Genomic DNA, 12,371 nt, shown 5'->3' on the forward strand with positions numbered 1-12,371 from the left:
AACCCATCCTCCCTACCTAACGTGAGCTTTAGGTGCTCAGTGCAACTGTCCCAGTGCCCATTTCTGGAATGAAGTTGTCTATTATCTTCATTACAAAAGAGCCTCATCTGATTCACAGGGATTTCTGCTGAGGCCAGGGTGTTTAGCTCTGCTTACGTTGAAGCCAATGCATTAAACCATTGAAGCCAATGCATTAAACCATATGAAGTGGAGCAGATTTTGTTTCCCTCTGCCAGTGTCTGCTGTATTTTAAAATTCACTTTCAAAAGAGATTTGTTGTTGCACTTTCTTACCGTAGGTGAGAACGGATAGGAAGACTATCCACAGACCTCTGAGTATATTTGTCCTAACCTTAGCCCTACTACCAACACAACCCTGATTCCTCCAGATCAACAGTGCCAAACTACCGATTTTCCCCTGAGCGGTGACAATGAGCCCATTCTGTGTAAACCACAGTCCTTTTTTTTTTTGGAGCAAGCATAACTTTTTGTAGCTACGCACTTTGTCCAACAGGCTACTCCATTGATGACAATGGAAAATTTAACCAAACAATTTTAGATAATTATTAAAATTAGTTATAACTTTTTTGTTGTTATACAATCTGTGATGCTTTTTTTTTTTTTTTTAACCTTCTTCTCCCTAAAGATGCACAAGAACAAAGACAGGAGATGCCAAGCTATTTAGGAAACATTTGAAATGTAAAAGAGATCAATAGACAGCTATTAGTGTTCATTAAACAGTTAGGAAGATTGAGGATTGTAAGAATTAGGGCATCAGGAAATAGAAGAAACTGCCAAGGGAGGTAAAGAATTTCCATTTTTGGATAGAGTTAAGACTCAGCTCTATAGAATTCATTAGGAATAATTAAATCAACCGTATACAAAAGAACGGGCTAGATGGGCCACTAGAGGTCTCTTCCCACCCAAATAAACCCGCTTTACAAAACACTCACATTACATTTATAAATCATTTTAGATTATTTTTAATCACACAGTGGTCATTCAGCATGGCCACAATCAAGGCTAAGCCCTGCACATTCAAGCTCATGCTGAGGGAAACACAGCGCTTTTAAAACTGTAGTCTTAATGAGAGTGGTTCCTTCATAAAGAATGTGGCTTTATTTCTTTGCAGAATCTGATGTCCATTGACATGCAGAAACAGAAATATTTAATATGAAAGGAGATGTTCTTTGCCACTCTCAAAGGCAGGATTATGACACTTAGGGAAAGAAAGAATTAACATGAAAATGCGAAGGCCATTAACAGAATGCAAAAACTGTCCTGGAAGCTACCACATTTGGAGAATAGTAATGCCATGACCCTGGTACTTGAGAGGCTCTAATGTGAGGTGGATAGGGGAGAGTGTACAAGTCCTTCTATAAGGTAAAAATGTCATGTTGTAAAGGGCTTTATCATTCAGTGAGAAAAATCATAATAAGAAATGATGGCTGACCCTTATGCCTGACAAGTTCAAAACAGAAATGAGATACAATATTTTAAGTCAAAATAGTTACTTATTAGAACACACAGACACAGTAACTGATACATTCCTCATCTTTTATATCTTTAAATCAAAGCCAAGCACCAAACTGAAGATGAAGCTTTTAGTCAACATGTTTTAGCGCAGCAAAAGAAACTGCGTAAACAGAGTGAGATACAGTCTACAATTATCCCTCAAATTAGCTAATCATCAGTTTTTGGTGTTTTAGATTTTCTCTGATAATAATTAAATGTGTTTGCTTATTACCCAAAACATTTACTTTCTGCATCACAGGGGATCTTCAGCCACCTCAGGGCCCTGTCCAGGTGGATGTCTACTTCATCCTCTTTCAATAAGCTATCGACATAACTTACCTTTCACAGATATCAGCAAACAGAGCAGCCTGAACTCAACTCCCACAGAAGGTCAAAGCACAGAGGGAGGATAACCAGACCATTAATTCAGTTGCAGGCTTAAACAGAAAGCTCCTGTAGCAAGGACATCCAAAAAGGATTACTAATTCTTCTAAGAAGTTGTAAAGATAATTAGGAACTCTTAAAAGCTAAAAGCTAAGGGTTTTTATTTTGAATTTTAGTAAAAAGAATCAGCAGGTGATTTAAAAGTCTGCTTTGTTGAGGAGACCTCCAGAATAATTGCCATTTTTCTACCATCTCACAATGACAATTTTCATTCAGTGCCAGATATTTTGTTGCTGTAATGTATTTCAGCCGGCAGTTTACTTTTTTGTATCCCTTCTGCAGACAGAAATCACAGCTGAAAAAACCCTGGCAACCTTTTAAGGAGGCTCCACATTTTTTTTTGCTGCTTTTTTCACTGTTTTTTTCCACCACATAAACAGAATTCTAATTACATCTGCATTCCTGCCTCTCACTCTTAAAGCCTTTCAGTTGCAGATTAGCAATTACTGAAGATGCTGCTCTGATTAGACTCCTAAAGCAGGTTGACTCAGGGTAAGTGATTGCACAATGTTAATCACCTCATGTCTGAGAGCACACATTGGTGTTTCAAGGCAACAGTAAAATTACACAGAATCAACCATAAAGATGTTTCTGCTACTCTTGTACTGAGACATTAGGTGGCAGAGATGAATCAATAATCCAAATAGCTGTATTAGCAAGGTAATATTTTCAGATTAATGTAAAATGAATCAAAATCTTCATCTGTTTTTTGAAGAACTTAAAAATGTTTTCAAATTTAGATTCTTAGTGGAACAAATACATTCTCCAAAGTTACAGAAACTGAACATGATCCTTCTCATAATCATTCATTTTCATACATGGCCTGTGTTCTATTCAATATAATACAAAGAAATTTTTACAACTTACATCATAGTATGAAAAAGACCACAACTCAATGTGAAAAGTGTTATTGACTTCAGTGAAAAGAGAAGTGGATGAACATCATATAAAACTAAAGACTGTCTTTTTAAAGAAACTGGCATTATATATCTAGGCATGACCTGCTAGGTAGGGTAATACCTGACAATTTTCAAGTAGAGGACAGTCCCATTCACTGTAGAGAACTCACAGTACAGGTTCATATTGTGCTCATTTGGGTTTCACTTAGCTTACCTCTTCATATTAATCCATATATAGATATACATGTATGTATATATATGCATACACAGATACATCAAGGTAAAAAAGAACTAGTATGATCATGTAATCAGGCTTCCTACATAATACAAAGCATACAGCTTTCCCCAGCATTCACTTCACTTAGGCCAGCCATGCATTAAAGTTCAGTCAGAGTAATTTCCCTCACTCAGTGATACAAAACAATGAAAAAGAAAAGGAGTACATTAATATATGAGCTTTATGATGAATTCTCTACTTGTTTTTACTTATCCTCTGTTAGAACTTAGAGGTCTGAAATAAGATTTTCTTTCTTCTTATTTTTTTAGTGAGCTTATTTTAGTATTAGCACAGTACAACTCTACCTAGGCAGCAGTTCTACAGAGGCATCAGCATTCCCAGTGAGGCACTGTTTAATGAAGCTTTTAGATGAAAAAACTTGAAACTGAATAAGAGAGATGCTTTGTTTTTTTAGAGGTAAGTACTTTGAATTTTAAAGCGTCAGTAGTGTATACAGGAAAATTAAATCAATTTTTAAAACTTAAAAGTATGTTTTTGATTTCCCTAAGAATTCACTCACACACTCTGTTGCAAAGACAAAACTCAGTGCAGAAGACCTATGCATTATTCAAATAGAATATAAGGTTTTAAGTGCTCTATGGGATTTTATACATACACACATGCGTTCATGTTTATAAAGTTATTATGCAAAATAACTTAAAGGTAAAAGCTATTAAGGTAGAGTCAATTCATTTTCAAGAATATCCTGAAAGACTGAAAATAATGATAGAACACAATATTGTAAGCTAAAATATGTTTTCTGAACATACATATCACAGAAAAAGCTAATATGATAGAGTATATTCTCTCTTCCCATAGTGCAGCCTAAAATAACTTATTAGCCTTATCTTTATACTTGTTTCTTCATATATTTCCATAGGCACTTCAACAAATTCCTCAACACCACTCCAAGTAAAATCAGTGGTTCATTTCAGGAAAACATATATGTAAGATCAACAAAAAAATCTCAGACTTCAATTATAGTTTTGGAGTAGCTAGATTATTTTGCGCTAATGCAAAAAATGGAATTAATGGAATGGAGAGAGCACTCTGGCTGGGCAGAAGCAGATGTCCTCTTTAGGATGAGCTGAATAGCTCTTCAGATGCCACTGACTCTGTTGACTAGGGCACCATCCCTGACAATGTGACTTAGATACCTGTTCATGCGTAGAGGCCTACATGGTACGGACACTGAAATTTCAGTGTCTGAATATGGAGATGAATCTCACCTATCTTTTCTTTTAGAATAAAGATACCATGGAATGTCACAGTGAATCACTTTTGACATTATGAAATCTTTTAGTCTTGTATATCTGATATTAACCCAATTTCTACTAAACCTGAGAACTGGGTAGATCCCACTGGAGATCTCTGTAAGAAAGTATAAAGATGAGATATGTTTATTCTTCTCATCAAAATGTCTGTGAAACTTTAAGAATAACAGACACTTTGAGCTGCTGCACCATCAGTGTGATGACAATCAATCAGCTTTGTATCTTTCCCCTAAGACTGAACAGTGCAGTTTCTTTTGTCCCTGTTCCTGGCACCTGGATGAGAGTTAGTTACATGGTGCGGAAGCTCAGCAGGTTTTGACATTATGTGAACAAGAAAAACACACAAAGGAGATTTCTTCTGTCTTTTTAACCAAAGTATTTATCAACCCTTTGGTAAACAAGTCTACAGTTCAGAAAGTCTTTTCTAATTCTTCAGATAATTCCGAATCTTTAGCAAGGAAATAAAATGCAGAACTGAGGCCAGTTCCTAAGAATGCCTTACTCTTCAAGATTGTGCAAAAATCTAACAGGGGAGCTAATGCTAATGGCAGTCCAGAGTGTTGCCCATTTCATTAGAGAACATTTCATTGTGTTCTGCAGATTATTACTGTGTATTTTACATGAAGTTACTCTTAAAAAAACACTAAAATTCAAGCAATGGAGAAAATGACTACTAGTCTATGAAGGTGCACTTCCAAAGGCAACCTTTTTTTTCTTCTCCATATTTTATGTATATGTAGATTTATGCAGATCTGCAGGATGAACTGCCACAAAGCTTATATCATAGCGATCTTTCACATATATCTTCTTTTTCAGCTGTCCTTGCAGAGGAAATAAAGGTATTTTGCTCAGATTTGGTTCCTAAGAAGCTCAATTTCTCTGGCTCTGTCAGCTCTAGAACTTCTGTTTACAAAGTATATTCAACAGAGTCGAAATTTGATGTACTACTGTATATAAAGCAAACTCTACTTTTTCATTCAGGATAAATTTTAGCTTTGCTAGAAGTAAATTTAGTGTCTTGCTGATTATTTACGCTTTACAGACAACCTATGTACACAATTAAAGTGCATACCCGAGCAGATTCATCTGCTTTTCCTGATTGCCTTGGGGTGCATTCTTTTAAAAAAAGTTGCTTAAGTGCCATATGACATGGGGGTAAGCTGCATCCCAAATAACAGTATTTCAGTAGTTCTCCAGAGCTAGTGAGTGTGAATAGTTAGGTAGACACATAGACAGACAGATAGACAGGAAAAAAAGTTTACTGTAGAAAGATATGTCGTCATTACAGATCACTTTCTTTTTGATTACTTTCTTTCCTCTATCCATTTGAATAGCATTACACTAAGTGCCTAATTAATAAGATATCACCACAGAACAAAATTATGCCAGAAGCACATACTGAAGAGGAATATTTGAAAGAAAAATGTCTGCCTGCCTTTCCAATCTCCTACCTTTTTATTGTTAATGTGTGACTCTGAGCTTTTCTCAATTTCTTTTTTTACAGCTTCCTGAAGATCAGAGGCTTGTTGCTTATATGTTAATGCTGCCAGTATCTCATCTTCTAACAATACTACGTCTTCATAGGAAATCGGCCATCCCAGGTTTTCTAAAGCCTCCAGCAAAGCTTCCTTATTCTGCATATATTGGACTGGCCCATCCTCTTTAAATCTTAAAAAAATAAATAAATACAAATCAGTAATTGCATGTAGGAGAGATTTTAATTTTTACTGTACTTTACAAACAGAATCATGGCATTTAAAGGCAGAATAAAACATCAGATTCATCTAATCTGATCTTTCGTACGCCACAGGTTCTTGCATTTCATTCCACTACTGTTGTGTTGAGTCAAGTAACTGCATCTGGCTTAACCATATGTCATAGAAAGACATGTAGACAGCAAATCGAATGGCTCAGCATAGGTGTCTGGTGCTGTTTTAGATGCCCTAGAACACCTGAGACATTGACAAAGAGCTTACAGATATGACCTAGAAATCATGAAAATCCCAGGCCCTTCTGGAGTAGCAGCTACGGCCAAGTAGCATTCAGAGCATCTAAAACGGTACCTATTAAGTCCTGATTTGCCTCATCAGTCTTGACTGAACACATCAAAAGAGAGAATCTTCTTCTATTTGTTCTTCTGTCAGTCCTGCTCAGCTCTCTTTTCACCCATCAGTCAGAAGTTTGCTTCCATTCATGGGTTATGGTTATGTCAATATCCACTAGACTGAAGACCCATTTTAAGCCTACACACTGAAAGTACTTCTACGCAAAAAGCTGAATCAGCTACAGCCTTATTGTTGATTTAAAAAACAAACAAACAAACAAAATAAAACAAAACAGAACAGATGATAGAATTCTTTAAATCTCCGATTGCTAGTAAGGTATTTCTTTTTAGTATTTCCATTACACCTGCAGTTCTTTTCTATAACTTTGCCAACATTTTAAAAATGTGAAACCTAGACCTGCACAGAGTATTTAAGTGTTTGTCTTACCAACATGTACAGCCATGGCAAGCCTATTCCACTGCCCTACTCTCTCTCATTACTCAGCTCTCTACTCCTCTAGGAACTGTTTTGCATTGGAATCATATTGATTGACATGGTTATTTACCCAGATTTTGTTCTCTACTAACAGAATCCATTATTCATCTAGAATCAATGTCAAGCAAACTGATCTACTGAATCACTTCTCTCAACTATTTTGAACATAAGCCTATTACCACTTTTCCATTAAATTTGAATTTCCCTCATAATCTCATATACCTTTTAACAAACACTTGTGAACCAGAGATCTGCTCAGGCAAATCCTTAACAACTCTTGTGACCAAGTTAGTAGGCTTTGTTTAATAGTCGCCCCAGATTCCTAAAGAATTTGAAAATACGTTGTCATTCTTTTGTTATACATGGACATTATCTCTGGAGTTGTAAATTTAGAAGAGAAAGATTGACCATTTCAACTTTTATGCATCAATATTAACAGTCTTTATATACCCCTCTAGTAATACACTGTACAATTGCTAGGATTTCTTTGTTCCTAATATACCTAAACTCATGACTTGCCCTATCTTTGCCAGCAATAAAATTATTCTGATGTCACCTTATCAATTTTATACAAAGTATAACTCCTTATCTGTACTAATAGGTATCTATTTCCTTTTTTTAATTATATGCTGTTCTTTCGTTTAACAACCTTCACTTCCTCTCTGAGCTAGAATGGGTTTCTGCCAAAATTGTTCACTTCATTAATGATAGAACTGTGTATTTTTTGCTCACTAAGTTAGTCTTCTATAAAGCCTTCTAGTTTTATTCCCATTTTTCTGTCTAGAATATTTCCCACCCATTCAATTTTCATTAACTGATCTTCACATTATCCCATGAAGAAAATAGATGCTAACTTCACTGATGTCAGCCCTGTTGACAGTCTGTGGTGTTCTAAATTGATATGCAGAAACAAGCTAGTTAAAGTAATATAAACTTCCAGTGTGGTATACAGCTCCAGCAGGATAAAGATGTTTATTAAACCTTTACAAACAGCCACTGAAGTGCTCTTTACTGGATGAGGGGAGATTTAACAAGATGCCAAAGGCGATGATATGCTGCCCTCCCAAGGCCTGCCACTTGACACTTGATTAAGAATAGATTAGCACCATTCAAACGGATTGTAAATCCTTTCCTTTAAAAATAATCAGCATTGGAAAAAGGAGGCCCAGAGTTTAATATTACTCCATATTACACATACATTTTTAAAGTGAGGTACGGGCATGAAATATTCCAAAATAAAACAAGCTAGTTACAGAAATACTGACAAAAAAGAAGTGTGAAATATTTACGACTAGCTTGTCAGAGGTGAGGTAGAAAACCCAAAGGTGATGGCTTACTTGTCTCTTTCAGCTTGAGGTAGTGCTCTCCAAATAATTAGATTTAGGCGCCTATCAAAGAAAGCAAAACAGCTTTTGAGAACGCAGTTCCTTGTGCAACTGATAATCTCAAAATAGCAAGCAAATAGTTTCGTAACATATCTGCACTGATTTGTATTCCAAAAGCACTGTATTGTCAAACTGTATCCTTATCATTCAGCTATGAAATTATCAACTGCAAGAGAAGATAGGAAAACAGCATCATCCACCAAGCAGCAACATGACTACTTCTGGGTCACTGAAGGATTAGTGGCAGTCACTGATTCCTGCCAGGATTTTCTATGGAGGGTTCAGTTCAACTCCAGCAAGCTAAACCAAATAACAGAACTGATTAAACGCCAGCTAAGTTAAGCACAATTCCTCAAATTAAACAGTTTCAGAAAACTGTAGCCTGAAGACACATGGAGAACAATGCTAATTATTTTTTCTGCTAAGATAACCCCTCAGTTGTGCCATTCAGATTTCTGCTTCATTAAACTCTGGCTACAAAGGAAAACTACTGACTGATAGGAAAACAGAACTGATTATCCCAAAGGAACGCAGTTCTGTGACCTTTCAAAAGGACCACAAACCTTTCTGCTTTTGCTTTTTAGACATAAATCGTAAGCTCTTATTGGGTTATCTACCTTACAGTTTTCTCTGTTAACATCTAAACAAGCCATTGCTCAATAACTTCATATCATAGTGTAGAAACAAATCTCTACCGATGATCCTAATTGCTGTAATTATAGAAAAATGAAATTTACTATATTCTCTTTGAAAACATAAGAACAGATTCATTGTTAGGAAAAATTCAGATCCATTAGACTTTTAAGTATCTTGCTAGATTTACTGTTGCAGATCCAAAAAAAGCCCATTAAAACCAGATTTTGAATACGAATTTCTTGTTGATTCATTTTATCCTCTAGAAACCAAAACCAAGCACTTTCAGAATGTAAATTACTTAATTCATTCACAATCGGCAGTCTCAGCATGCTCCACTGTCTATTTCACACTTCCAAATCTGCATGCTCATAACTGACTTATTTGTAAAAGCCTCTAGCTATACAAGATCATACAGTTTGCAGCTTCCAGCCTTTTTCTCATTCAGGACCGGAGAGTCTCTTTGTCAGAGCATGAAATTACTGCCCTCACCACTTTTCTCCCTCTTAATTTGGTGCTAAGGTCAAACTATATATGGGGAAGATATTGTCATGCTTTCTTCTGTTCTTCCAACCTGCGTGCACTGACATATTGTCTAACCTACGAATGTCAGAATAAATTTGTGTCCAGCCACCACTCACAAAGCTGAACTGCAGCCTTTGCAAATTCAATTACTGAAAAAGTATTGCAGCGTTTAGAGCAAAATAATTCAGTTGGGTTGCTGTTTCACATGTAGAGCAAACGCAATAAGAAGACACCTTTTTTATATCATTAGTGATAAGGAACTTAAGGCAGGCCTATCTTTTACACATATTCACAAGAGTAGGGAACTCAGCCCTGCTATTGTAAATACATCTGACTCATTAAGCCCTTACTGTCTGCATAGGTAAACACTCCCACTCACCACAGTTTCAGAGACAAGGGCCAATATTGTTAAAATGCTCAAAACTGAAATCAATGAATATTAAATATAGAGTGGTATAGCACAACAGTGAAAAACTTGAAGATTTATTGGAAATCGCCATCAAAAATATCTCACTTACCCCTTCTCCTACTAAAATCAGTGACAAAATGATTTCCTATTGAAATTAGTGACAAATCTAGATTTCTGAGTTCATCAGAGCACACAATATCAACAGATATTTTTTCACTGATTTCCATTAATATTAGACATAGTAAGCACCATTTACAAATCACAGTTCTTGACTTTTACCACAAAAGATAGATATATATAGCAATAGGAAATGGGAATGAAAAAGAGAGCTATTAAATGTTTAAAAAAGAACTGACATGATCACAGAGCTATAGAGGAAAGAAAAGCTTAAAGAGCCCACAGTGGAATTAATCAGAAAGCAACACTTAACGCTCGTCATCAGGGGTTTTTTTGGTCATGTAAAATAATTACTTCTGTAAATGTTATTGGAATAAAGCCTGACAAGACATCTCATTTATTAAAACAATTCTATCCAAAGCCCTAATAAGGTTATTAAATGACTATCAGTAGTCAAATAATTGCAATACTTCAAAAAAGCCCCACAAAATTAGATTAAGGAACAAAATAGACTAGATATCTAATGTCCTTGTCCTGTTCGCTTCTTATGTGCTCTTACGAACATTTAATTGATAACCACAACACATCTCTCTCAAAAAAAAACACATTAAAAATGATCAGTATCTTATAGGTGCCTCAGTTATACTCCTGTACCCAGAGCTAGATGCTAAGCAGCTGGCAGCAAAAAGAAGGCCACTTATTTAAGTATCAGTCTATGCTTTTAGAAGCTTAACTGTAGGTTAAAGTCTTGCTACTATTGTATGTTCTGGGGTTGTCTCTCCAGGGAAGATTGCTTCCAGGTTTATTCTCAGAAAGCAAGCAAAATATTATTTTCTTTGTCATTGAAAAAACATAATATGAGCAACAGGGTATTTATGATCTCCTTGGCTATTCACTGGCTTTTCATTCTGCATTTTTTCTGAAGAAACTAAACATTTCTCCTACAGGTTAATGGTTGATTAAAGTGTGTCAAAGTGTGGAACTACCAGTATGGGCAGAGTATGCATGAGCAATACCCAATACATCAGAAAAATCTGGATCTAGACTGTAAACATGGTAAATTTCTGATTGGCAGACTTGCCTTTCATACGATTTAATTGCTTGTTCCAGTTTCTCTTTATAGGCATCAAGATTCACTGCCTGAGGATTAATTAGCGTGATCCGCTTCTGGTCATTGCTAACGTGGGCCAATGGTAAAATCTATAAAAAAAAAAAGAAACACTTCATTTATCATATGTTTCCTCCATCAGAGTAACAGAATGCTCCATATTCAAGCATCAGAACAGACAGTAAGGAAAGGCATGAGGAAAGAAAAGAAAGGCTGCAGTAAGAAATCTCTAAGCACCCCAAGGAAATGGTCATTAGTCAGCAAGAAGGATTGTCAGAATTAAGACATCATTTTCATACTGTTAATAAAATCTTCTGAAATGATATGATCCCCTTACACAAATCAACGGTTTTAAGGCAAGGCAACTCAAGATTATTAATTACTAGTTAATTTTAACTAAATCAGTACTCTCCAGATCTCACTTTAATAATGAAAGGATAGGCCAGAAGGACACAAGCATGTCTAGATCATGACTATATTCCAGATTGTACTACTTTAAAACAACACTCTCTTATACTTATTAGCATCTAATTCAAGCATATAGATGGGGTAGTTACTTACTTAAGTAAGTACTTATTCTGGAGGACCATATTTTCAAAGGAATTAGAGTCCTAAAGAGAGACATTTTTGACCATCACACTGATTACTGACAAGAACAAGGTGGCTATTACCTACTGAAACCAGTCTTAACTGATTGCAATAAGACTTAGGAACCTAACCAGACTGGCCAGAATCAGGAATCTCATTATCTTTCAAAGCCCACAACAGAGCATCTCCATATCACCAAAAAAACAGGAAGCCATACACTTATCATCAGATCTTCAAAAGGCAGAGGAAAGGGGGAAAACAAGGCAAAGAAGAGGAAAGATGCCTTCACATCTCTCAATCCAAAGTCCCACCATTCTTCAGCCTATTAAATTACTCAGTAGTTACTCTATGAAAAGCTATTTATATATCAGTGTCCTGATTAAGATCATCAAGAGAAAAAATCCAAAAAGGCTATAGAGAAGCATGAGAATGTTACTCTCCCCAAAACACTCCTCAACACATACAGTGGAATGTGAAGCTTCTCCAAGTGTCCATCTGAGATCAGGATACGGATGACAAAAAGATGGATAAACTTCAATTTAGATAAAACTGAAACTCATGTTGGTGAGATAAAGCAAGCAATCAGAAAATGAAGCAATAAATAGATTTCTTTAATTGAGAACACTTTTCAGTTATGTTTCATTTGTGTTCAAATCAT

General features: G+C 35.8%; 1 protein-coding gene across 1 annotated transcript in view; it reads right to left on the bottom strand.

Moving 5' to 3' along the window:
• VWA3B (von Willebrand factor A domain containing 3B) overlaps nucleotides 1-12,371 on the bottom strand; it is a 75,166-nt gene that overhangs the window by 15,383 nt on the left and 47,412 nt on the right. The window contains exons 21-23 of the mRNA XM_067289704.1: nucleotides 11,099-11,217; nucleotides 8,286-8,336; nucleotides 5,860-6,076 (exon numbers count right to left, since the gene is read on the bottom strand). Of these exons, the coding sequence (XP_067145805.1) occupies nucleotides 5,860-6,076; nucleotides 8,286-8,336; nucleotides 11,099-11,217 (387 nt within the window). The remainder of the gene's footprint in view (nucleotides 1-5,859; nucleotides 6,077-8,285; nucleotides 8,337-11,098; nucleotides 11,218-12,371) is intronic.

Source organism: Apteryx mantelli, chromosome 1, assembly GCF_036417845.1.
Source record: "Apteryx mantelli isolate bAptMan1 chromosome 1, bAptMan1.hap1, whole genome shotgun sequence".
Lineage (NCBI taxonomy): Eukaryota > Metazoa > Chordata > Aves > Apterygiformes > Apterygidae > Apteryx > Apteryx mantelli.